The sequence below is a fragment of the Miniopterus schreibersii genome (genome assembly GCF_964146895.1).
Source record: "Miniopterus schreibersii genome assembly, chromosome: 1".
Lineage (NCBI taxonomy): Eukaryota > Metazoa > Chordata > Mammalia > Chiroptera > Miniopteridae > Miniopterus > Miniopterus schreibersii.
The window spans coordinates 124375758-124402758 of NC_138101.1; the positions used below are offsets into that span (position 1 = coordinate 124375758).

Sequence of the window (27001 nt, forward strand, 5' to 3'; positions counted from 1 at the left end):
CCTGGCTAATTTGATCCTTTTTACCAAGCATTATGAACATCAACTATGGTCTTATTCTGTGATAAAATGCTGTTCTTGAGGTCTACAGAGGGAGGTGTTTAAAGGCCTGGTTTGCTCTTTTTTTTTCTTTCTTTTTTTTAGAGAGAGGAAGGGAGGACGAGAGAGAGAGAGAGAGAGAGAGAGAGAGAGAGAGAAAGAAAACATTGATATGAGAGAGAAACATTGTCAGTTGCCTCCCACACATGCCCTAAGTGCCCTGACCAGGGATTGAACCACAGCATGGGTATATGCCCTGACTTGGAATCAAACCTGCCACTTGTGGTGTGTGAACAACACCTAAACCAACTGAGTCACACTGGCCAAGGTTGGGTTTTTTTTGGGTAATAGTTACTATTATTTTTCTTAATCCTCACCCAAGGACATTTTCATTGATTTTTTTAGAGGAGGAGGAGAAGGGAGGGAGGGAGAGAGAGAAACATCAATCACCTAGGTATGTGCCCTGACTGAGAATAGAACCCGGGACCTTTCAGTGTACGGGATGATGCTTTTACCAACTGAGCCATACCTGCCAGGGTGCTGTTCTCTTAAATTTCATTAATCTATTAACATTATTCCATTGGGCGGTCCTAACTCATTTTGGCATCCTTGACCTCTGCTTTTAAGTGCCTCAATTTCAGTGGTTTTTTTTTTTTTTTTCTACGTCCACTGCCATCTAATTTAGAATCCTAGAAATCCTAAAAGGTTGCAAACTGAAAACAGTGATAAGGGAAATAGCCCAAAGGCCATGCTTTCATGATGGGTTTTCTTTGGTTCTGGCTTAACAGTTGTTCTGATAGAGATTGCAGGGATAGATGATATTAGGGCACTACCCTTAACAAAATTACTTTGAAAATGAAAATATTAATAAAAAAGATCTTTTTGTTAGTGTTTATTCTTTTGTATTAGAATTTTATTTGGTCATAAGTGTCTTTTTATTGTCTTTCTTCTCAAGGCCAGTATTTGAATCTTGATAAGGATCACAATGGCATGCTCAGTAAAGAAGAACTCTCCCGCTACGGCACGGCAACCATGACCAATGTCTTCTTAGACCGTGTTTTCCAGGAGTGTCTCACTTACGATGGAGAAATGGTAGTAGTTTAAATGTGACAAGCTTTAAAAATTTAGGTTTCCACAACTTTCAGAAGGCTTTTTCTTGATGTGATACAATATTTTTTTATATCAGTGTATAACAGTATCTTAAAATGTATGAAATGATCAAATAATTTGAGATTCAGAACCTTTACTTTCAAGGCACATTTGTTTTACAGCATGACTTGCCTTATGGATTCAGGGCAAATAGAAAATTCTAATATTTCATTCATTTCATTGTCAGTGTACCTTTTGTAAAGGGTGTGGACTAGGTAAAATAAAAATCAGAAAAATTGGCAAATCCTACTATTTTCATATAGATGGTTCGTCCATTAAATTACCAGGTCAGATATAGTAATACATATGTCATGATTTAAATCTAAGAATCAGGTTGTATTATTCTTCATAAGTGGCTTTTGTTAGTAGCTAAAGATTAAATTTTTAAACATGTACCTGTCCTTATATTGCAGAAAATTATAATAGTATTTTTAAATTACCATTCTTGCTATTAAGTACAGGTGTTAAGGGTGTGATAAATTTTCCAAATCAATGATGCTTAAGAAACAGTCATATTATTAGAAGAGAATCAGGGTTCTAGGTTTTATCACTTAGTTTTAATAGCAGTTTTCTAAACAACAGTTAGCCAACTGCAAAGGAAAAGGGGAAAAATGGCACAGAAACTATTTTGTGATTCCCAGTTGTCTACAGTAGACAGCGAGGAGCTTTACAAATGACTTCTGGTGAGTAAAGAAAATCAGAAGCTACAACTATGCCTGGACTCTAGCAATTATATTTGGATTTTGCAATTTAAGCAAAAAGGAATTCTTAATCTTAGCCTAAAAAAAAAATCCCTTCCAAGAATATAAATTTCTAAGTGAGACTCTCCCAAGTATTTTACTTTTCACTTTGCAGAAAAAGTAATGTTACTAGATTTAAAACTTTTTTTTTTAATCCTTACCATAGTATATTTTTACCATTGCTTTTCAGAAGAGGGAGTGGAAGGGGGGAGAGAAAGACAGAGAGAGAGAGAGGAAAATCAATGTGAGAGAGACACATCTATTGGTTGCCTCCCACACATGCCCTACTGGGCCAGGGATTGAGGTACATGCCCTTGGTCAGAATCAAACCCAGGACCCTTCAGTCTGCCAGCCAACTCTCTAACCACTAAGCCAGCCAAACCAGCTAGGGCTAGATTTAAAACTTTTAAACAATATATCAAAACAGCTATTTTGATACACTGTTTTGTTCATTCCAGTTAATTTTTTTTTTCAAACTGACCACACTGAAATGAAGACATAAATTTAGTGGCAATGTATGATAGATAGCTTAGTCACTGTCCCATTTCAAAAGCATAATAAAAGAAAATTATGGTTTAACACAAATTCTCTTCTCATAAGAAATTGTGTCCCAAAAACTGTCCTGTACAGAATAACTGCTACGTAGAATTCCTAGAAACCAACATTAAGTATACAAATGGATTTGTCATTTCATATTTTTAAAAAATTGCCACCTTTGATTGCAGAATAGCTTCAGATTATTAGATACTCGATAAATTAATTACAAATATAGCCTGTTAAAGAACATCATTTTCTTTTCTATAGGACTATAAGACCTACCTGGATTTTGTTCTTGCATTAGAAAACCGAAAAGAACCTGCAGCACTGCAATATATTTTCAAATTGCTTGATATTGAGAACAAGGGATATCTGAATGTCTTTTCCCTTAATTACTTCTTTAGGGTAAGTCTCATTTGTGTAAATGAGTTATTGTTCCTTAACACATGTTACAAATTACCATTTGGTTTCAAATACCTACTCAGTTCCCTGGCCAGTGTGGCTCAGTTGGTTGGGCATTATCCCATGCATTGAAGGGTTGCCAGTTCGATTCCTGGTCAGGGCACATGGCCAGGTTGCAGGATTTGATCCCTGGTAGGGGGCATGCAGGAGGCAGCCAATCAATGTTTCATTCTCAGATCCATGTTTCTCTCTCTCCCCCGTGCCCTTCCTCTCACTCTTAAAAAAAAAAAAAAAAGTACCTACTCAGTGACAGTTTATCTAACTTGTGATGTCTAAATTTAACAAAAGGATATACATAACAGATTTCAAAGGATATCAAGTCTGTTTTTAGTTTTTTTTTCTTTTTGAAAAAATATAAATGGGCTAAATCAATGTTTAAAAAGTGTTAAATATATGTCAGGAGCTGTACTAGCCAGTGGAGGGAGATACAAACATGCATGAGAAATTCTGTGCTCTTAGTGATGAAAAACTGGTGTGTAAAATCTTTCAGCAGCTTTAATTAAACAGGAATTTTGTAGACTTTGGTAGTTGATTCTTTTCATTGCTGTGCTCTAAGAAATAAAAACAATTTAAAAATTGGCTAGAATTGTGTTATACATCTCACTGTGAAACTGATTTGCTGAAGTACTTATTTTGTGCCTTAGTTGGTCTCAGAGAATAACATGATGAGCTCTTAAGTGGAATTTGATTGTATCTTTTAAGCATCCAGATGCAGCAGGTGTAAAAGTAGGAATGTCTGGCCTTTTGAGACAAATCATTCTTCAGTTTGAGTGGTGATTATTCTACTTGACAGAGTAGTTTTATACAGTAGTTTTCCACTCTATCACCATATTTTTATAGCTAGTTTTTAGAAGATCAGTGATTTATATATGGTTAAGATCAATAGTAGGAAGAAAAAACATTTTTTAACAGAAATAACATTTTCACATCTTTGGCATAAATCATTTTCCCCCAAAGATGTTTTCTTTTCCACTTAAAATTCTTTTGGTACTTTTAAAATAACTTCATCTGGTTCCTGAGTTTCATAGTATATATTTCGTAACTTCATGTTAAATTCTCTAAAAGGCTTTCCAATATTATCGTCTAGGTAGTAATGACTGCAAATAGTAGGATAAATTACAACCCCCGTATTAGGATGCATGTTTTAGACAGTGAGCTTAAATCAATAGCTAATCTGAAAAGATACCAACCCATTATAGGGATACCTCCACTTTAGGCAGACCTAGTAAATGAAAATTCAGTTTCAGAGAAACAAAGTAAGTATATATCTTGGTAATTAAACACTCAGCCCCTTTTCATAAAGATTTCTTAATAGTATCTTCTATTTTTAGAATGTTAAATTTTATTTTTTAAATACATTGAAAATATTTCATACCTGCATTTTTTTAGGCTTGGTAGTCTGGGCTAAGGAAAAGTTACTGAGCCCTCCACTCCTGGGCCGTTCATAGAGCCTTCGTACATCAGTGTCACAGTGATAAAGCTGGGCCTGGATGGTACACTCTGGATCCTACCATCCAGGTCTACTACTCTAGTAGCTAAAAGTATGCTCAGATTCTCATCTACTTCAAAGAGTTTCCCTGTGCACACTCTGATATCAGTGGTACCACACACAGAGTAGGCACTTGGGACATATTTAGTTTACTACCAAGAATTTTAAGCGTCAGCCCTGGCTGGTGTGGCTCAGCTGGTTGGGTTTCATCCCATGCACTGAAGGGTTGCAGGTTCGATTCCTGGTCAGGGCACATGGCCAGGTTGCAGGTTTGATCCCTGATAGGGGGCATGCAGGAGGCAACCAATCATAGTTTTGCTCTCACATCAATGTTTCTTTTTCTCCCTCTCCCTTCCCCTCTAAAAATCAGTAAAAATATTTTGTTTTAAAAAATTTTTAACTTCACATTTTCTAGTGAATGACTCTCATCTAAAACGTTTATTTGTCGAACTGGATCACAGTACAGTTGACCCTTGAACAACACAATTTTGAACTGTGTGTGTCCACTTTTATGCAGATTGTTTTCAACAAATATATTGAAAAATTCTTTGGAGATTTCCTCAGTACTGTGAAGCAGTCATATCAGTTACACCTAAGCTACCATAAAGCAATCGTATTGCTAATTCATTTAATCCATACATGAATCATTATACCTGAAAATAAATATTTCTTTTTCATGTCTTTTCATTTTTGATGGCTAATGTTAATACGTATAACATCTACAGTGTTTTGTATCATATAAGACAATAGTGATGTAGGTACTGACGGACAATTCATCTTATAAACAGATGACATAAACTTATGGTATCAGTAAGTACAGTACCAGTAGTATAAATGTATTTTCTCTTCCTTATGATTTTCTTAACATTTCCTTTTCCCTAGCTTAAAAAATACAGTATATAGTTGTAACATGCAAAATATGTGTTAATCCACTGTTTATGTTATTGTTAAGGCTTCTGGTCAACAGTAGACTGAGTATTTAGGGAGCCAAAAGATACACTTGGATTTTCGACTGCGTGAGGGGTCAGTACCCCTAACCTCTGCAAGTGTTCAGGGGTCAACTGTACTTTCTTCGGTATTGTTTTGTTAAAGTTTGTAAAAGAGAAGAGTTCAGCCTGGCTGGCCTGGCTCAGTGGTTGAGCATTGACCTACGATCCAGGAGATCGAAGTCAGATTCCCGGTCAGGGCACATGCCCAGGTTGTGGGCTCGATCCTCAGCCGGGGGCATGCAGGAGGCAGCCGATCAATGACTATCTCGCATTGATGTTTCTATCTCTCTCTCCCTCTCTCTAAAATCAATAAAAATATATATTTTTTAAAAAGAAGCATTCAAGGGAGATTTACCTCCATTTTTCTGTCAAGTAGATGGCAACGAATGGTGAAGGTGTGAACAGTGTTCGTGGGTAATGGGAGAATGTCATAATAGAATAATAGGCCACGTTAAAGGCTCATCTAAGGTTGGAGACCATTCCTGTGCTGTAGCAATAATGTGTGGTTTTGTTTACTTTCTTTCTGAAGCTCTCAGTAGCTAAGGTGTAGGTCTAGAAAGGTTGATGGTTACACTGATCCCGTGTTTGGTTTTGCTGAGTGGATGTGATAAACAAGGTCAAGGATATTGAGAATACTGGCAAAAGTTGTTGAAAACGAGGCTTGTGGTCTGATAGGAAAGTACGTGGAACTAGAAAGAGGCCATGGGATTTGGGGGGAGAGGTTCTGTTCTGTATTTTATTTTTTATTTACAGATTTATTTCTGCTAAATACAGGCCATACAGGAACTAATGAAAATCCATGGACAAGATCCTGTTTCATTTCAAGATGTCAAGGTTACTTTTGCCTTTAATTTACACATCAGATAACCATTTGTATTAAACAAAATTTTATATGAAAGCAACTTATGAATTTTAAAGTACTGAACTAAATCAAGTATTTGCTCTTATTTGTTCCAATATTTAAGTCATTAGAAACTGAAACCACAGTTCAACTAATTTTTGTAGTTTGATTTTAGCATTTTCACCCTTGTGTTCTCATTGAAAGCATTCATGGCCAGCATCCTTTGGCAAACTATTCCACTGTAAACCAAATTTTTAACTTGGAAACTAGTTAGGTCGGGGCACATTTTTAGCCTGCTACTTTAAAGGGCCACTTTGCTTTGGTATTATTTAAGGAGACATCAATCCTACACTTTGAAAACTGTTTGAAACACATGCTACTACTTAGCATTTAGTATTGAGACTTTCCCCAGCTATGAAAAGCAAGTATCCAGTATTGATTCAGGTCCAAGTTGAGTAATGTAATAAAATAACTCATTCAGTTTTAACCAAGTATAAGAGAAAAGGCTATTTTGATTTAATATAAATAAGACAAATTTTAAACTATGCAACAAGCAACTTAAGAACTAGTTCATTTTAAACAGCCTCCAACCTAGAAGAGGAAGTTTCACAAACATAAAAATGTTCATGCACTTCATTTACCTGAATTGTTCTAAACTTTTGAAAATGTAATTTGCCTCCTTTAATGACACTAAATACTGAGTAATTTTACTACAAAAAATTAGAAAACATGCACTAATTCCTTGTAAGTATTCATATAGTACTAGTCAAATATAGAAGAGGTTCTTCCATCTATTCCAGTAAATTTTAGCAGAATTTAGTGTTATTCTGGATGACTAATTCTTTGATACCAACCCGCCACCCTCATCCTAGGTCCAGGGTGTAAAAGGTGACATCAATAATGAGGTTTTGTCATAATTTTAGCTCTGAAGCCTTAAAGTTTGAGCTGAGTTTGCACTTAAATCAAGGTTTTGCTTCACCAACAAAAGTCTGAGTAGTTAAGATGTACTCAAAGAACACTGCATTAGATAACGTAGCTATTAATTAGCTATGTAGCTTGTATTAGCTTACACTCTGAGTCTCAGTTTCTTCCTTGATGAGAAACAGTTATCACATACCTAAGGAATATTCCAGTAAAATTCTGTGACTGTACATAGAAAAGGAGACTGCTTATTCTGTTGAATAGAAAAGAAAAAACGAACAAAAATTTTTAAGCTTAAGTGCTGAATTTTAGGTCACTGTGATAAAAATTAAGTGAATCATATATGAGATTTCATTGTATTTTTTCTCTCTTGCAGGATGAAATCTTTGACATGGTAAAACCAAAGGATCCTTTGAAAATCTCTCTTCAGGATTTAATCAACAGTAATCAAGGAGACACAGTCACCACCATTCTAATTGATCTGAATGGCTTCTGGACTTATGAGAACAGAGAAGCCCTTGTTGCAAATGACAATGAAAACTCTGCAGACCTTGATGATACATGATCTCAAAGACTATAGACTGTATTCATAACATAAACTTGAATGCTGCATGTAAAACCTTGAAGCAGAATCCTTAGAGATGGTCTAAATAAAACACTTCACATGCCTACAGAACACAGCAAATGTTCTCATTATTGGAATTAATAGTTTGGAAGCAATAGGACCAAATTAGGAAGCAATAAATTGTTTCCACTTAGCTCAAATATGACAAGTGTGATGTGGTTAGGGTAGAAGGAGTCCACTTTATTTTATTTATTTTAAATATGTTTTTATCGATTTCAGAGAGGAAGGGAGAGAAAGATAGGAAACATCAATGATAAGAGAGAATTATCGATTGGCTGCCTCCTGCACATTCCCCACTGGAGATCAAGCCTGCAACCCCGGCATGTGCCCTGCCTGGGAATTGAACCATGACCTCCTGGTTCATGGGTTGGCACTCAACCACTGAGCCACACCGGCCAAGCAGAAGGAGTCCACTTTAAATCTGTGTAATATTTAGGAATAAAGGAAGTTTTTATGGACTACTTCTGACATTTGTCATTAAGAATTTGAATATTTGAAGAATAGTTTAAATTATAATGTGATCATTTAACCTTGAGTATTCTAAAATATTATGTATTTCAAAGATTACAGACTTTCCCATTCATTTCATTTCTGGATTAGAAGTGTTTAGACAGGATGTTTCTTTTAATAGGATGTTTCAGTTAAAAAAAAGTATTCAAGTTAATACTTTAATTAAAATCACTGGTATAAAAAAATCTGTCTAGCTTTTTATTAACCAGTACCAGGGTTACATTTTATAAAACGAGTTTGTTAAGGATTGTTGTTAGAGAATTGAATTCATTGTAAAGGTTCTCACACTATGTCTGGTTTTTATGAGATGATTAGAAGAGGACAGAATATCACAAACTATGATCCAGAGGGAACAGTAAATGTTAAAAGGATGGAAAGAAAGAAAAACTGAAAGAGGCTTAAAAAATAAGACAAAACCATTTAATGTATTTATGGGAAATTTTATAGCTTGCATAAATAAAAATATAAAAATTTAAGGCACAGTGTATAACTATATAAACATTACAAACTGGCCACTGTTAGACAAAGAAAATTTAAGAAACATAAAACCTTCATAAGTCATTATCTTCCTTCTATAATGAGGAAAGTTTCTAGTTTTCTTTTAGATAGTACCTCTAGGGAGAGAAGATTCAGATCACCTGTAGACATGCATGCCTTCACTGGATAATCAAATATCTGAGTTGGAGGTACAATCTCAAATAGTTAAAAACAAATTAGAGGGAAGATTCAGGTTAGCATGTTTTAGAGCTATTGGTAAACTATAACTTATGGTGACATTAATTGCATAATCTAATGATTAATCCTTTAAGCACTAAATTACGTAGTTTACACCCACGACTAAAAAGATTACTACCATCACATATCATGGACCACCCACCACACCATGAATCCATAAAAACATTTTCTTTAAAAAAAGCTTATTTTTTTTAAAAAAAAAAGGTGGGGGGGAACCCATCTTAATATTTGGTGTTATAAACTCAATCACCTTTCCGTAAAATAAAGCTATTCTCAAGGAAAGAAAATTCAAAGTGCTTTTATCTTGCTCCTTTTATTACTCAGTGAACCATCTTTAGTATGAAATTAATGATTATATATATAAATAAGACATAACATGAAAAAATCTCGGGGGGGATCCTCATTTTCATCTGAGATTAGGAATATCAGCTCTAATTAGCCTTAATCAGCAACTTAACCTATTTTTCTCATACAAACACAATAGACAAGCATGAAAATTGAACTCCTCTTAATTGGCAGTCAGGGCTCTAAAATGTAAGATCATTTTCAAACCAAAGCACTAATTTGACACACAATAAAAGCATAGTACAAATATCCAAATTTCAGATCTGATGTTTGTTAGAGCCTAAGAATAAAGAAACATTTTTCCCTTTCCAATCATTTATAATATAAATAACTGTATTAAGTCCCACTGAATAGAGAATGTGAAAGTTCCTGGTATAAAAACCACCTTAGAGTTTGACGTTTGAGAGTCATTGCATTCTATGGTGGGACAGAGACTGGATTTTGTTTGCCTTCTGTAATTATTTCACAGTCTTCCATTTCAAAATTGAGATTCACAAATGAACTGGATACCACTGTTTCTGGTTGATCTGCCTGAACAATGGAACTGGCCTGCAGCTTACTCTGTTGGTATTGTCTTTCTGCTTCTTCAGACATCCTGTTTTCTTCTTCTTCTTCTTCTTCCTAAAAAGAAAATACCAAAACTCGCTGAAATATAAATGTCCAAAAGGAACAGTATTTGGTCCCCCATTTTTAGCTGCTTGTGTGCTTTTCTTTTTTAACCAAAACAGTATCATGTTCAATTCACTTTGGTCTAATTAAGATACTTCCCTTTCCCCTGTTCCCAAATTGAAATGAAAACTATATTGTATGACATTTTAGAAAAGTGGCATTCTTTTTTTGAATATATCTTTGTTAAAAGTATTACAGATGTCCCTCTTTTTCCCCCATTGATCCCCTCCACCCTGTTCCCACCCCCCTCCCCAGACCTTTCATGGCACTATTGTCTGTGTCCATGGGTTATGCATATATGCACTTAAGTTCTTTAATCTCTTCCTTACCGCCACCCCTCTTTTCCCTCTGAGATGATACCTGAACTAACTTGGACAAGGGGTTATCTCTTTTCAGATTAATTCTAATCTAAAAATTGAGTAATACTATATCACTTCAATTATAGGGTATCAGCCTGTTCATTGGAACAGGGTGGTCTATTCATGAAATAATATAGCATGGTTAGTGTTTCCATAAGCACCGATAACGGATAAAGCAGTCTCTGCCCTCAAAAAGTTTACAATCTAAGAGGAAAATTAAGACATGTAAAAACAGCATTAAGACTGAAAGGAATAAGCACGATAGGGATTTAGGAGTAACTGCCAGTTCCAGAACTATTCACGGAGAAGGTGGCATGTGTATGGTCCCTGCAGTATGGGTATACAGTACAGAATGCCTAACCTGTCAGGAAGATTAATCTAGAGCTTGCTTGAGAGTGAATGAGAAAGGCCATTTAGAGAGGCTATAACAATACTCCCCATAGGTAATGAGACTCTAAACAAGGCTGGTAATGTTAAAACACTCATTCATCAAAGATTTTTGAAACCAAATAAACATAGTTGAGCTTTCCAGATTCATCTCCAGCCACTCCCCTGTTGTACTCCATGCTCCAGTGACAGTAAAGTAGTATTCTTGCCATTTCCCCAAACATACAGCGTACCTTCATTCCTCTACCTTCTAGGTTTACTTAAATTGCCCTCAAGTGCTTGAAAGAGAATAAGAGATACTAATATTTATTTCATGTTCACCAATATACACTAAGTGCTGATATATTTTACATATTAACTCATTTAATCCTTAGAGCAACTCTGAGCACGGATACTGCAATTTTCATTATAAAGATGAGTAAACTGGGGCTTACAGAGGTTAAGTATTTTGCACAATGTTACAAAGTTAGAAGTGGAAGAGCCAGAATTTGAATTCAGACTCTGGTTCTTCGGCCCATGCTCTTAAGTGCTAAACCTTTCTCACTGTTTAAGGCTAAACTCATTTCATCCCCATAATAAGATCTCATTACAGACAGAATTGCCTCACATCTCTATGCCTTAACTACTGGAACTTACACATTTCTAGTACCTGTAATTTTCTGTGCATCAAACCCACTCCAGTTCTCCAGTCTATGCATCCTAAGTACAGAGACTGGGTCTTGTTTCTTTATCTTAAAATTGAATAATAATCCAGAGAGAGGTGTGTGAAGATTAGTAACATACATAGCACCTAGCACAGTGAAATGTAGCTTAATTTTACAAATAGATACTAGGAAAATTTCAGTATTAAAAAATTCTAAAATGTATGCTAATTTGACAAATGACTCTAAAATGAAATGCCTAGCATAAGGGAGCTATCTTTTGAGCACCTAGAGAATACATGTGTTCATTACACACCCCATCAAGTCCACAGCAAACCAAACTGAATCAAGAAAATGTAAAAGGGAGACACACCTCCTTCTTCATGCGGTAATACTCATCAATGGCATATTGGTATTTTGGGGTGCTGATGCCCAAAACAGATGCAATCTTCTCTCCAAGAAAGTCACACACTAAAGATACAAAAGTTAAATGGCTTACACAATTCCATAAATATTTCCTTTTTTTAAATTTTTTTCATATACATTTCTTGTTTATGAAAAAGTTTATTTCATAAACTTCCTGTGTGCAAAGCACTGTAGAAATACAAAAGTTATAGTCCCTACCCTCAGAGAGATAATGAACATTCAGTATCCCTTCTGTATATAATTCCTTGATTTCCCCAAGAAGCACTTATGGCTCCTTATGGGCTCCTGCTAACACTCCCAGTAATACTTATCACCAAGTGCTATAATTATTTGTTACAAGTCTTTTTCTTTTTTTAAAACAATGTATACTCTTAGAGAGCTGGGATGCCACTGGGCTGGAGGAGAGGAATGGCTTATACCATACATTCACTAAGTGCCTGCCACATGCCAGGCACTGTGAAAGGTTAGGCAGAGACAATGAAGAACTTGCTGAGCTGACAAAGCAAATCCAAAATTCCATCAGGTCTGAATATAAAGCTCATCTTTTCATTTCACCAGACTGTCTAGCATATACTGAGTGCTCAGTAAATGTTTGTTGAATGAATTACTATTCAAAATTACATCTAATAAAAAGCAGAAAGTGATGGAAGCTATGAAGAAGTTAAAATTGGAAGAGGGGGAAAGCTTCATGATTTAAAACCTACATTTAAAGTTAGCATGATTAAGTCATAAGCTGATAATTCATTTCATTCAAATATGACTTAGTTATGTCTCAATTTAAGAAATAAAATATTACCCTGGCCCGGTAGCACAGTTGGTTAGAGTATCATCCAGATACGCCAAGGTTACAGGTTCAATCCCCAGTCAGGGCACATACAAGAATCAACCAGTGAATGCATAAATAAGTGGAACTACAAATCAATGTTCTACTCCCCCCCCCAAAATCAATTAAAAATTTGTTAATGAAATAAAATAAGTGAATTATAACTACAGGCTTTGGAGAACTAAATGACAAAATAACAAAATAGGTGCTAACAGAAAAGGCTCAAGAATATGAAAATTGTATCTAAATTAATATAGCCATTTTCAGTCCTGTTTTAACACATACACACATACACACACACACACACACACACACACACACACACACACAACCAGAAGCTGAAGAATGTTTTATGGGGAAGTACAAGTGAGATTAATACCTTTCAATGCTAGCTAGCTTGAGAGTAATTAATTCCTTATTGTTTCTACTTCACCCCTTTTTGGCAAAGCTCCTGGAGCGTATTAAAGAAGTTATACAATATTCAAACAGAAAAGTAATACCTGAGAGGGTTGATGTGGCAGCACGAAGCATGTAAAACCATAAATATGGGCCCCAGGTAAGTTTTGTCTGCAACAAAAAGTTGGGTTAGCAACACTCATACCTAAACTCATTCTCTTTATTTAGGCAAGAATGAAATCAACACTTGGTGAGCACGTAGAATATTCTACAGACGGTACTACAAATAAACTACACTCCAATAAAAAATGTAAAACATTTATAGCTAGAACTCCAAAGGCATTTTACATTCACCCACATAACTATTATCACCTTAAGCCCATGAATAACCAAAAAAAGCAGCAGCCACTGAAATGGAGTTGGTAAGTCACAGTCTTGATAATTTAAGAGTTGATATTTCAGAGCCTTCCTTTTCCTGTCATGCTGCTTTTTTGTCTTCACTGCTCACCGGCACACACAAAAAAGTGTAGTCAATGGCAAGGGGCCTTAAGAAATCACACAGAACCACACACTTATGGTATAGTGGGGAAATTAAGGTTCAGAGAAATTAAGCAGGATAACAGCATAGCAAATGAATTTTAATAGTGGAAAATAAGTAACCACTAAGTGGCAAGATAAATTTTTTGTTTCTTTAAAGTCTAAAAGGGAAATTAGACCATAGCTTAGTTTATATTTCATAGGCCAGCACCGCTGGGAGAATGCAACCTCCATTGCACACCTTCATAGTTAATCTTGGTGCTCTAAATTCATAGAATACTTTTGTAAAGCCTGCCCCAAAGGCAACAGTTTGTACCTGTGGGTGAAACTGGTAATATAAGCATGCTTCACTGTGCCAGTATTTTTGTTCATTAAAAGAAAACATAGTGCCCTGGCCGGTGTGGCTCAGTTGGTTGAGCATCATCCGTGCACCAAAAAGTGGATGGCTCGATTCCTGGTCAGGGCACATGTCCAGGTTTCAGGCTCAATCCCAAATCCCCAGTGCAGGACAAACAGCCAATCGATGTTTCTGTCTCTCTCTCTCCCTGCTTCTCTCCCTCCCTCCCTCTCTCTCTCCCTTCCTCTCCCTCTAAAATCAATAAAATATATTAAAAAAACACCTCACAATTATAACAAAAGAAGAAAATATAGTACAATCAAGCAAATAGTAATTGTTTTGATATTGGTTCCAGGGAGGGGAGAAAAAGATAAACTTGTCCATAATCTTCTTAGGTAAGATATGCTAATGATTATAAGGGCAATAAAAAGTAAATACAGCTCTTTTCAGTCAGTGCCAAGCCATGGGCATCTCTCCAGACAAGTGGCACATCCTTACCAACACTTACCTTTTTGTTTGTTTATTTTGGTAATAGCCATCCTAACAAGTTAATAACTGAAGACAGATCTGACTTCACTTAATTTGAAGAGCAGATTTTCCATTTTCTATTTGCTTCTAATAATGCATCATAAAACTGATAGGACAAAGGAATTTTTAAAAGATACTGTCCTGTATTTATATAGATTTCTAAAACAGACCCAGTTTGTTTGTTTTTTTAAAACCCTGACATTTAAAATAAAGATTTAATACTCCTGGTATACTTGATAGAAAATAAGAAATGAAGACCTAGATTTTCTTACAGTCTTATTCATGGTAATACTTTCCCTTAGATTTTACCTTATATGTGCCTTAAGAATAAACATATTTCTTGCATTCCTTTAACCTTTGATTTAGTTTTGATTAGGGTTACTCAAATATGTGTATATGTGTGTATCTAAGTACATATATTTTAAAAATTTGATAGAGAACAGACTGACAGCTGTCAGAGGGGGAGGGGATTTCTCGGCTGAGTGAAAAGGTGAAGGGATTAAGAAAAACAAACAAACCCAAAACTCATAGACACAGACAACAGTATGGTCATTACCAGAGGGAAAAAGGGGTAGGGGAGGGGGTAGGAGAGGGTATAGGAAACATAAGTGGTGATGGAAGGAGACTTGACTTGGGGTGGCGAACACACAATACAGCATACAGATGATAGATTATAAAACTGGAAAATCTACTCTTCACAATTTTTTTAAAAACCAATGAATGTTTTGAGAAAAGTGTAAGAAAAGAAGACACATTTTATAGGTAGATTTCTTGAAATACAATGTGTAATTAAATTATGCCTGTTCAAGATTTTTAAAACGTTAAATATTAAAGTGGTAACTTTCTATGGCATTTTAAGATGTTCTTATTTTGCAAGAAAAAAATTTTTTTAAGTTATACAGGTAGGAGTTTTGTTGGCTGTAAGCTTTAAAAATCTTTTTCTGAAATGGAAATCACAAAGGAATTTAATTCTGGCCAAAGAATAGGATTCAGTGGAAAAATCCTCAGTGGCTGAAGTAAACTATAATGTGTTCTATTAATGTTTAATATTTCCCTCCAAAAAAATACTTAAGTTATTTAGGAAGGGGGAAAAAAACTTACTGCAAGTTTGTTCTTTATGACTAGCAGTCTATATTAAGCTACAGCATCAATATTCTTTTTTTTTAATCCTCACTCGAGGATATGCTTAGAGAGAGAGAGAGACAAACATTGATGTGAGAGAGAAACACCGATTGGTTGCCCTCTGTCTGCTCTTGACTGGGGATCAAACCCACAACCCAGATAAAGTGTCCTGACCGGGAATCCAACCTGCAACCTTTTGGTGCACGGGACAACGCTTAACCAACTGAGCCAAGCAACAGCAGTGAATGTCAACCACTGTGTCAAAAGAATGTTTAAAATATACAATACCTAACTATTTAGGGGAACCGACCTCTTTTCCCTTTGATTGTCAAATAAAAATATGACAACAGCCAACACAACAACAGCTGTCCAATATGAATGAATCAAATGACACCTTTTGTTTCTTGTCAGATTGGCAAAAAATATATTTTTTGGTGCACCACAGAACTTCAGTAATTAGTTTGTGTTTGCCATGAAATTAAAAAGGTTGAAAATTGCTGAGCTACAGCATTAAAAAAAATGGTGACAGACTAATATTATTAACATATGCATACATAAATAACAAATCAGATGAAGACATCTGAAGTTTAGGCAGCAATGAAAAATACCAAAAAAATAAATTACACCTATTTAAGCAAAAGATTTAAGTAACAGTTATGTTTTGTCTTGGTTAACCTTGTTGACATGGATAGTACTATTTGCTAATTATAAGTTCTTTATGAACTATACTAGATTTTATTTTTCTGTAAAAATTATATTTAGAAGTCAAGTAAAATGTCAGCTGTCAGCTTCAGGCTAAGTTTACAACATAGGTTTCCTACTGGCAGTATAATATACCACACATACTATATTACATTATATTACATTTATTGTTATATTAATATGTAATAGCAGCTCCTATTTATCTAAAACTCACTGTACTCAGAGGGTACAGGGGGGATAAGTGGTGATGGAAGGAGACTTGACTTGGGGTGGTGAACACACAATACAATGCACAGATGTATTATAGAACTGTACACCTGAAACCTACATAATTTTATTAACCAATGTAACCCCAATAAATTCAATTAAAAATAAATAAAAATGAAACAATATTAACTATATATATACTAACTAACATCATGCAATTCTGATAACATTCTCTTTCCTGCCTGCATATTGGTCCTATTTAGCTGTTGAATAATAATAAATATATAAACGAATTGTTAAAATAAAACTTAAGAGTTAAAAAAAAATTACAACTAAACTACAGAACCATCACTTGAAAACGCCTAAAATCTAGCTGAATGGAAGTTCTACAGCTAAGGATTTAAAGCAGCCACATCAAGACTGGCAGGAGGTGTGGAGACACAAAATAAGCTGGTCCCACACCCACATATGGCATTCTAAAACTGAGAGAGTATCTCAGCTGTGGAGGTCCCCTCTCAGGAGATAGGCCTCCCAGCCCAGGGTTCCAATGCCAGGAAGAGAGATTCCTATAACTTCTGGCTGTAAAAACCAGCAGAGACTGTGGCTAAGTGAGACAGAGGGCTGCTGGAATCGCAGGAAGTTCCTCTAAACAGGCCTGCACATGGACTTACTCAGACTCACTCTTTCTGATCTCCAGCACTGGGGCAACAGCTTGAAAGGTACCAGGGACATACAGGGAGGAACTGAATTGTCTGACATCAAGGAGAGAGTCAAGGGGGGCAAGGGAATGCAGCTTTCAGCCAGACAAAAGTGCTGGCAGAGGCCATTGTTCCTTTTCTGAGACACTCCCACCCCTAACACCCCAGAGCCAGCAGGTGGGCACCATATATGAGTCTTCATCAACCTAGCTCACACTGTACACCTGCCCTGGTGATTCCGAGACTCCACCCAACTTTTGGGCCCACCCAAGTCCTTTCCAGTGGCTTTTCCATACAACTGGCCTCTCTTCCCCCATGCTTCAGATTTTCCTAAACTCTCAAACAAGCAGCATCTGGCCTCCGCGTACCCAATATCTTTGGCTAAGTGGCTTCAGGCCCGGCACTAGCAGTAGCAGCCTTGGTTCGCACCTTGGCCTCTCCTGGGCACCTTCAAGCCCAGTACAAGTAGCAGCTATCTGTAAATTGCTCTATAGCTCATGGCAGGGTGGCCCCAGGCACAGCACAGGCAGTGGCTGACCTTGGACCTCCTGGGAGGCCCCAGAGCCAGTGCACCGATTACAACCCTACCACCTCCATAAGCTACACACTCAAGGGGCTGACTCAGTGAGCACCAAAGGCCCAATGAAGCAGTTGTAGCCAATCCTCACAGCCAAACGAACAGGGAGTCAATCCCTCCCCGTGATGCCAACAGCAATCAAGGCTCAAAAACAACAGGCTCAAAAACACACAGCCCACACAGAGGTGCACGTGGAAAGCTCAGCTCAGGTGAATGGGGAGGCTGCACCACTGGGCCCTACAGGACACCTACAGCACAAGGCCACTCTTCCAAGTCCAGGAGATGTAGCAACTCTACCTAATACATAGAAACAAATATAGGGAAGCAGCCAAAATGAGGAGACAAAGAAACAGGTCTCAAATGCAAGAATAGGAGAAATCTCCAAAAAAAGACCTCAATGAAATGGAGGCAAGCAAACTACCAGATACAGAGTTCAAAACAATGGCTATAAGGATGCTCAAGAAACTTAGTGAGAACTTCAACAGCATGAAACTATCAAAAGAATTAGTTAGAAATGAAGGATACACTAACTAAAATGAAGAATAATTTACAGGAATCAACAGTAGAGTAGATGACACTGAGAGTCAAATCAGCGATTTGGACTATAAGGAAGTCAAAAACATCCAATTAGAACAGCAATAATAATAAAGAATCCAAAAAAAGTGAAGACAGTGTAAAGAGCCTCTGGGACAACTTCAAGCATACCAACATTCACATCATGAGAAGAGAGAAAGCAAGAAATTGAAAACTTATTTGGAAAAATAATGACAGAAAACTTCCCTAGCCTGGTGAAAGAAATAGACATACAAGTCCAGGAAGCACAGAGAGTCCCAAACAAGAGGAACCCAAAGAAATCCACACCAAGAAACAAAATAATTAAAATGCAAAAGGTTAAAGACAAAGAGAGAATCTTAAAAGCAGCAAGAGAGAAAAACAGTTAGTTACCTACAAGGGAGCTCCCAAGATTGTCAGCTCATTTCTCAACACAAACTTTGCAGTCCAGAAAGGAGTGGCAAGAAATATTCAAAGTGATGAAAAGCACAGACTTACAACTAAGATTACTCTAGCCAGCAAAGTTTCCATTTAGAATTGGAGAGATAAAGAGTTTCCCAGGCCTGGTTGGCGTAGCTCAGCAGCTGAGCATCGACCTATGATCCAGGAGATCATGGTTCGATTCCAGGTCAGGGCACACGCCTGGGTTGCGGGCTCGATCCCCAGTAGAGGACGTGCAGGAGACAGCCAATCAATAACTCTTTCATTATTGATGTTTCTGTCTCTCTCTCTCCCTCTCCCTTCATCTCTCTGAAATCAATGAAGATATATTTAAAAAAAAAAAAAAAAAAGAGCTTTCCAGGAGGTGGGTGGGGAGATTAACCAAATAACTTATACCACCACCAAACCACTATTATATAAAATGTTAAAGGGTTTTCTTTAAGAAGAAAAAAGAGATTAAAAAAATGAACAATAAAATGGCAATAAGTACATATCAACAATTGAATCTAAAAAACAAAATAAATGAACAAGTAGAACAGATGCAAACTCACTGATACAGAGAACATTTTGAATTGACGGTTGCCAGAGGGGAGGACGTGAAAAAGGTGAAGGGATTAAGAAGCACAAATTGGTAGTTACAGAACAGTCACGGGGATATAAAGAACTGCACAGGGAATATAGTCAATACTATTCTAATAACTATGTATGGTGTCAGGTACAAGATTTATCAGGATAATCACTTAGTAAATTACATAATGCCTAATCACTGGGGTGCACACCTAAAACTAATATAATACTGTATGTCAACTATAATTATAAAAGATGATTAAAAACAAAACAAAGCCCTGGCTAGTGTTGCTCAGTGGTTTGAGCATCGGCCTGCGCACTGAAGGGTCTTGGGTTCAATTCCCAGTCAAGGGCATGTACTTAGGTTGCAGGTTCCCCTGTCCCGACTGGGGCATGTGTGGGAGGCAACCAACTGATGTGTCTCTCTCACATTGATGTTTCTCCCCCCCCCCCCCCCCCCGCTCCCTTCCACTCTCTCTAAAAGCAATGGAAAAAATATCCTGGGGTGAGGATTAAGAAAAAAAAAACAAAAACTATTTCAGGCTTCTGAAATGCAGGAAATACTTCCATATGGTATAAAAATATTATTTTCTACCAAAATCATAATGCATAATTTTATAATCATAATGTAGCTGAGTAAAACCTCAAAAGGCCCCTTTTAAGGGAAAAATAAATCAATCTAAACAAAACCCATTGAAAAAAAATCACTGTATCAAACCCACCGGATCAACAGTAGGCAAAACATCTTTCTTCTCCAGGCCATCAACTTCGTCTTCGTCTGTGCTGTATTCTTCCATTGTTTCACCACTGACAAAGTGGATGACTCTCCTTGGGACTTTCTTCTTTTTTCCGATGACTTCCAGTTCTACATTTTCAAAGCCTCTTTCATTACTCATCTAATGTTAATAATAAATTAAGAAAATGAGAGTTTAAATGAGATTAATATTCATTCATATGACCAAAAAAATTCCAGATTGCTTTATTTTAGGGAATAAAGAAACATAAGCCAATCCTTAAACAGTTTTTTAAAAAATGAAACAGGTCATACACACACAATAGCATCAATAGCATATAAAAAGAGCTTAATGAATAAAGCAAACATCTGTATACTCACTAACAGGTGAAAAAAAATAGAACTTAACCAATTAAGTTTAATTTTGTTTAAGTCAACAGCCAAGAAATCAAGCACCACACTTCAAGTCATAACAATTCCAATACTATATAATATATGAAGACATGCTGAACATCAATCATTTTAAAGACTGCTAACTATGGCTGAATTAATGTGTAATATCAAAAGAAAATCATATGACACATATATACATATGTTAAATACATAAAATAAAATAAATTTATATTAAGAAAGTCTAAGACTTTGGATTTGAGTTTAGCTATGTGTGAGCAAAACAAAGCCAGTTCAACTTAACTCTGAAGTTCTCCTTTTCTCAAAACAGGAGCCCTAAATTCAAATGCCTTTTAGGACCAAACAAGTACCAAAAGTGAGTAAAGCTATAGATGGAAGGATAAATGCTTTGGAGGAAGCATGTCTCAACTAGACAATAAATTGAAAATAATTTTAAAGCACTGTGCAGGTCAAATAAAACTCATTTGTAAACCAAATCTGGAAAGCAGGTGATCAGTGTTTTATGTCTGAACTTCCAGATTTCTTAGTCAATAATATATAGATGACAACAGAGTTTTCCTGCTAGTAAAATATTTTATGAATTTTAAAAGTATAATATGTAGCCTATGGAATTCTAATTATATCCAAATTCTAATCCTACATACACATAGCATACGTATAGCCATATGCCAAACTCAAGAGTAAGTGCAAACTGTGAGAGAAAATAAATAACTTTTTTTCCTTCTCACCTTGCCTCAGGTTTGAACTCCTAAGAAAGCCTTCATTGAATCTTCTTACCTGATGATTTTTAGAAGGCACAGTACTAATAACTGTGAAAAAAAATCTGGCAACAGTGAAAATGGGGGAGGAAGTATAGGTAAGGGAGTTGTCAATGAGGGTTTTTGTTCATTTTAAAATTTTGTTTGTTTTGTTTTTGTGATGAGAATATGTTCGTGTATTACTGGTACAATTTAAAAAGTAAACCAAAGCAAAATGATACAGGGCTATAGGACTGTCATGATTAGAATCCATTTCAGTGGAATTCTCTAGGATAGTCCAGAGTTTAAAGTTTTGTCCTCTATAAGAATTCTTAAACTTGTAAATATGACCAAACATAATTTAAATCCATGATTATTCTTTAACTACTAGTATAACTACAATTATATTAGTTAAGTTCCCTGAACTACATTTGCAGAGAGATGGGACTGTACTGATAAAAAAAAATAGTGGACTAGAAATGCCAAGTAATGTAAGTATAAGTAACTTTACTTTTATACTTTTATACATTTTTTTTTAATCCTCTAAAGTCCTTCTTAGAAAATAGATATGGTTCTTCCCTGTCCTTCACTTCCCAAAAGTAAGGTTAGTCATTAGCCAGGATTTGAATCCAGATACAGTATATCCAACCCAAAGAATACAGGCATTCATTGTTCCATTAAACACATAGTCATCACTGACAGCAACTATAACTGCTGTATAGCAAACAGATCATAAAAACCTTGATAGCACGGGGTATCTATGAATTAACTTGGAAAAAAAAATTTGTTTTCCCTGTCTTAAGGTTTCAAACAAATCCGAGCCCTTAATAAAGAAAGCCCAACCCATTTATTGTGCCCATCCACATCACCTTTCTTCTATCCCGAATCCCTAGCCACAGTAAGCCATTCCTACCCAATCTTGTATTGCCCCATGATGTAAGATTTTGTTTATGATTATCTTGACATCAAAGTCTCCTTTTGGACCATGACTTTTTGGATTCCCTTATAGACAAGGGAAAGTCAGAAGAGCTGGTTTAGATCTCCAGTCATCACACTAACTGGATGGATCTGATGCGAAAGCACCAGTCCCCGTCAGTGAATAGAGGTGAGACCTTTCACAGCACACCACCATGCTCCATTCTATCCCAAAACCACTCCCATCAGAGCAGAAGCAGTTTCTCACTGCTCCGTAAGCAATCTCTCAGAGGCTGAACTACTGTATCTTCCTTAGACAACTTTAATAAATCGAAACACTCTGGTTGGGTCATAACTAGTATAAACTTAGCTACTCTATTAACTGTGACTCTTGGCTATATTCTTAACAAAAAGTTCTTAAAAAAATCTACAAAAGGCTGAAACAATTCAAATTTTTTCATTACAATACCAGTTAGTTGAGTATAAACAGAAGTTTGAATAATATTCTCTCTATATAATATGTAATTTAAAATGGAATTTTATTTGTTCTAATCATTACATTTCATATATTTTTATTAACAAGACTTTTATTTAAGGGTTTTCTTTTTAAATTTAATATTAATTTTTTTATATAGTAAAACCTAAGTTTTATAATCTTAAGCAGGAGTGAGCAAACTTTTCCTATAAAGGCCAGAGAGTAAATATTTTACGCTTTGCAGCTATAGTCTCTGCCACAACTTTTGAACTCTGTAAAAGCAGCCACAGACAATCCATAATAAATGGACATGGTTTTGTTCCAATAAAACTTTACATAAACTGGTGGTTGGCAGGATCTGGCCCATAGATTATAATTTGTCAACCTCCCTTCTGAAGAAACCAGATTGTCAAATTTGAAAGCCTGTGAAAGAGCCCAGCCAGTGTGGCTCAACTGGTTGAGCACTGTCCCTTGCACCAGGAGGCTGCCAGTTGAATTCCCCATCAGGGCACATGACGGTATCGGACTCAATCCACAGTAGGGGGTGTGCAGGAGGCAGATCAGTTTCTCTCTCACCGGTTTCTCTCTCTCTCTCTCTCTCTCCCCCCCCTTCCTCTCTCTGAAATCAATAGACATATTTAAAAAAAAAAAAATCTGTGAAAGAATCTATGACATGTGATTCCAACCTCTTCTTGGGGTGGGAGAGACAGTTAAGGGAGGTATTGATGGGTAAAACCAACCGGAAAGTAGTTTGGTACAAAATTTCCAACAATTACAAATAGAAGTTATTTTCTGAATTTTGCAAACGTTTTATTATTTTAATTTTTCAATCGCCTGGTTTTTAATATAAAATTCATATATAAAAGCCCCGTCTCAAACGACTTCCTATACACGAGCACACAGAAGCATCCGATCGAGCGATTTCCGCAAACAAAGGACATCGCTGCGACCTGTGGACCCTGATGGAGTTGGCAGCTCCAGGAACTTCAGCACAGCGCCAGCCACACGCTGGACACGAGGGTGGCTGTGACTCCTTCCTCCCTGAACGGTGACAGTTCTTCCTACGCTCCCTTGGGCGCTGGAGAAACTCCAGAGAAGCCTGAAGGCCAGTCTAACTGCAAATCTGATCCCCACCACCCATGAGACCTGTCTGCAAGAAGCTTTTAAAATCCTAACTGTCCAACAAAAACATTCCTTGGGGTGCAAACGTTTTATTTTTATAGAAAAACAGTAAACATCCAAATAAAACTTCATTGTCAATTATACAAATTCTATTTTAACAAACTGCATATATCTGAAAATAGTTTCTAACACAAGAAAATAATGAGATGCAATGTCAATTAACACTTGATTACATTTTATGGTTAACCAGTCTGTAATTCTGCTTATCTTGTTCCTCAGTGCCTGTTTTTAATGGCAATATGCTTTTTATATACTCCCATAATACCCAGAACTTCTTTAAAACATGTACTACACTTTTTATACACTCCCACAGCACCCAGAAATCTTTAAAACATGTACTTTCCCAATTAGGTGGTTAGCAACATAGGAGTAGGCACAGTGTGTATCCTTCATTGCTATAGTATTTAGCCTATAGCTCCTGGCACATTGGTAAATGCTTGGTAGCAGAGCTGCTAAATAATGCTAAATGAAGGAGTAGTAAAATTTTAATTCCTTTAATTCTGGTTAAAAGTCTGGTTAGAGAAGCTGTTGGATGGCCTGGTTTGAAGCCTAATGCTAAACACATACCCAAGCTCCTATCTCTTACTCCCTCCCTACATGACACTTGGGATTTCCCAGTTCTGACAAATGGACGAAGAAGGACAGGACGGTGGCCTCTCCTTCCATCCAAATCCTCGTGGAGGAAGGGAGAGGGAGATAGAAACATCAATGATGAGAGAGTCATTGATCGGCTGCCTCCTCCACGCCCCCCACTGAGGATCCAGCCTGCAGCCCCGCCATGTGCCCTACCTGGGGATCCAACCACAATCTCCTGGATCATAGGTCCATTCTCAACCGCTGAGCCACGCCGGCCAAAGTGAAGTTCTTCATGACCAAAAGTGTATACAACTTGTTTCAGTTAAAGCAATTTCTTCATTAGTTTTTCTTGGCCAAAGATTCTAGACTACTACTTTAGACTACCAAATCCAAAACAAAACAAACCTTCAAACCTTACCTGTCTAAACTAATGCTATCCAAAACATTAACCACTTGCCACATGTGGTTAATTAATGCTCACATGAAATGTGGATAGTTCAAACTCAAATGTGAGTAGGTTTAAAACGCATACAGGATTTCAAAGACCGGTACCAAAAAGAGAATGTAAAATATCTCAATGATAACTTTCATATTAATTACATGTTGAAATTTGTTTCTGAAAATTGAGTTAAATACAATATAATATTGAAATTAACTTCACTTCATATTAATTACATGTTAAAATTTTTTATAAACTGGGTTAAATAGAATATTAAATTTAATTTCACCTATTTCTTTTTCCTTTTTTACTGTGGCTACTAGAAAATGCAGAATTTACAATGCAGTTCGCATTGTATTTCTATTGGACGGCGCAACTCTGGGCCTTAGTTACCTCGCTGGTGAAATGGGTATAACTCCCACCTCACGCAGAAGTTATAAGGATTAAATGAAAAAGCCTGTAACACTTAGTACTTATTTGCTATTAGGTAAGCAAAGGGCAGATGCAAAGTCAGGCGCTTGCAAAAGGAGAGACTGAGACGTGATTGAAGCCGCGTCACCTGGCCTCCAGCACTAGGGCCACCTTTCGGGGTCACGCCTGCGTTCTCTCGTTCACAGACCTGAAGCTCGAATATCACCCCTGGAAACCCGAGGCCGCCCCAGAGTCTGAGACGCTTCCAGCGGAGGGGTTGGTGAGGAGTCCCTCCCTCCAAGCCGGTGTTTTTGAGCAGAGGCGGGATACTGAGGAGGAATCCCGGAACGCACCTCCTGCGGGCGGCCTGCTCCGAGGAAGGCCCGGCAGGCCAAAAGGGCGGCCGGCGGACAAGGCGGAGGGGAGGCCGGGCTCTCCTGGCCTCAGCCTAGGCGGCCTCGCCTACCTGCGGCGCCGAGTCCCTGACGGCCGCGGCGGCCACAGCTCCCGAAGCCGCGACTGCTTCTCCTCCTTCCGCACGGCTCACTAGCTCCCGGTCCATCGTTGTCGCCGCCACAGGGCTGCTGGCGCTGGCGAGATAAACCGTAATGGCCGATAAGCCCACTTCCATCCTCCGCCTACCCGCCCAGCCGTGGACCCAGCCCGCACTCGGGAAGTGGGACTCGCCGCAACGCCCGCCTCGCGGCGCGCCCAGCCAAAGGAGGGGAGAGGGGGGGAGAGGAGGGGCGGGGGGGGCGGGGCGGGGCGGCCCTGCCCGAGGGGCGGAGCCTGCGGGCGCCTCGCCCACGGGGCTCGGCCGCCCGGCTCGGCTAACCACGGCCTGGGAGGCTCGGCTACCTACTCACGCGCAGCGGGGCGGGGCCTCTGCAGCACCGCTTCCGGCCCGCCCCACGACCGAAGCTCGGGGGCCGCGGCTTGGCATCACCCGTGACGTCGTTCCTCGGTACCTGCACCTGGAGCCGGGGTTTGGATCTCCGCGCAGCCGCTCACCAGCGGCATCCTGGGAAATCACCCTCCCAGGCCTTGGTGTCTGCGCTTGTGAAAAGAGAACAGCTGCGGAGTGGTCTTCAACGGCTTGAGCTGAAATGTGGTTGCTGAAAATATGTTTTTAAGTGCATGGCTCATGCTACATATTCCATCCCTAACGTGGATGACAGTCTAGCCAAAATAGCCTTGAAATCAGAGCCGCGAATGTGAATTTCGTTTACACTCGTCTGAAATACTTAAATATAACTGTAGAAAAGTTAAGGGAGACCTGAAGAAAAGCAAAGAGCAACAGCAAGCTTCCATTTTGACAAATGTGAGGACTAATTATTCTTTTTAGGGGTGTGTGTGTGTGTGTGTGTGTGTAGGCATCCCAGACTTTTCCCCTTTTACCAGTGTTCAACCACATTAAAAAGTCATGATTGCATTGATTACTGCATTACTTAAAACTAGTTGAGGGTATTTCCAGGTAAATGATTTTTTTATTGTAATTTTAGTATGAAAGTTTTCATGAACTGTAGAGGTGAAAAATAAAATACATTATTTTGCCCAAGGAGGGTGGGGTGGGGAGTTCATATGATATTTTAAATTCCATTTTTATGCCAGCCAAAATTCAGAAATGGTCCCCACACTTATGTCCTAGGATATCTGTTCTTCAGCATGGCAGGAGCAGTCAGCAGGCAGAACACCCTTATAACTTTAAATATTCCTTTCTCTCCTGTGCAAAAGTTATTTTTCCTTACTCTCTGCTTAATATTGCTGTACACTT

At 37.7% G+C, this 27001-nt stretch overlaps 2 protein-coding genes across 3 annotated transcripts in view; one reads left to right on the top strand and one right to left on the bottom strand.

The window, feature by feature from the left end:
• The window catches only part of PPP2R3C (protein phosphatase 2 regulatory subunit B''gamma), a 29346-nt gene extending 20122 nt beyond the window's left edge, over positions 1 to 9224 (top strand). Inside the window, exons 10-13 of one of the 2 annotated variants that reach the window (XM_081146348.1) lie at positions 992 to 1128; positions 2730 to 2867; positions 6177 to 6236; positions 7541 to 7840. In XM_081146348.1, coding sequence (XP_081002474.1) covers positions 992 to 1128; positions 2730 to 2867; positions 6177 to 6236; positions 7541 to 7729 — 524 coding nt within the window. In that variant the 3' untranslated portion in view covers positions 7730 to 7840. Of the gene's footprint in view, positions 1 to 991; positions 1129 to 2729; positions 2868 to 6176; positions 6237 to 7540 lie in introns of both variants that reach the window. The other variant, XM_081146349.1, reaches the window with a different exon arrangement.
• Positions 8484 to 25944, bottom strand: FAM177A1 (family with sequence similarity 177 member A1). Its single transcript, XM_081146391.1, has 5 exons — positions 25694 to 25944; positions 20071 to 20244; positions 13185 to 13251; positions 11809 to 11906; positions 8484 to 10000 (listed from the first exon to the last, which is right to left on the bottom strand). The coding sequence occupies exons 1-5, from the start codon at positions 25856 to 25858 to the stop codon at positions 9797 to 9799; spliced, it is 708 nt and encodes a 235-aa protein (XP_081002517.1). The 5' UTR covers positions 25859 to 25944; the 3' UTR covers positions 8484 to 9796.
• Positions 25945 to 27001: the final 1057 nt, after the last annotated feature.

Excerpts from the sequence above, each read along its gene's own strand:
- FAM177A1 (XM_081146391.1), bottom strand. The coding sequence starts at position 25,858 with ATGGAAGTGGGCTTATCGGCCATTACGGTTTATCTCGCCAGCGCCAGC. Across the intron at positions 13,252-20,070 it reads TTTTGCCTACTGTTGATCCG|ACAAAACTTACCTGGGGCCC; the intron begins GTGGGTTTGATA and ends TTTTTGTTGCAG. Across the intron at positions 11,907-13,184 it reads TGCCACATCAACCCTCTCAG|TGTGTGACTTTCTTGGAGAG; the intron begins GTATTACTTTTC and ends TTGTATCTTTAG.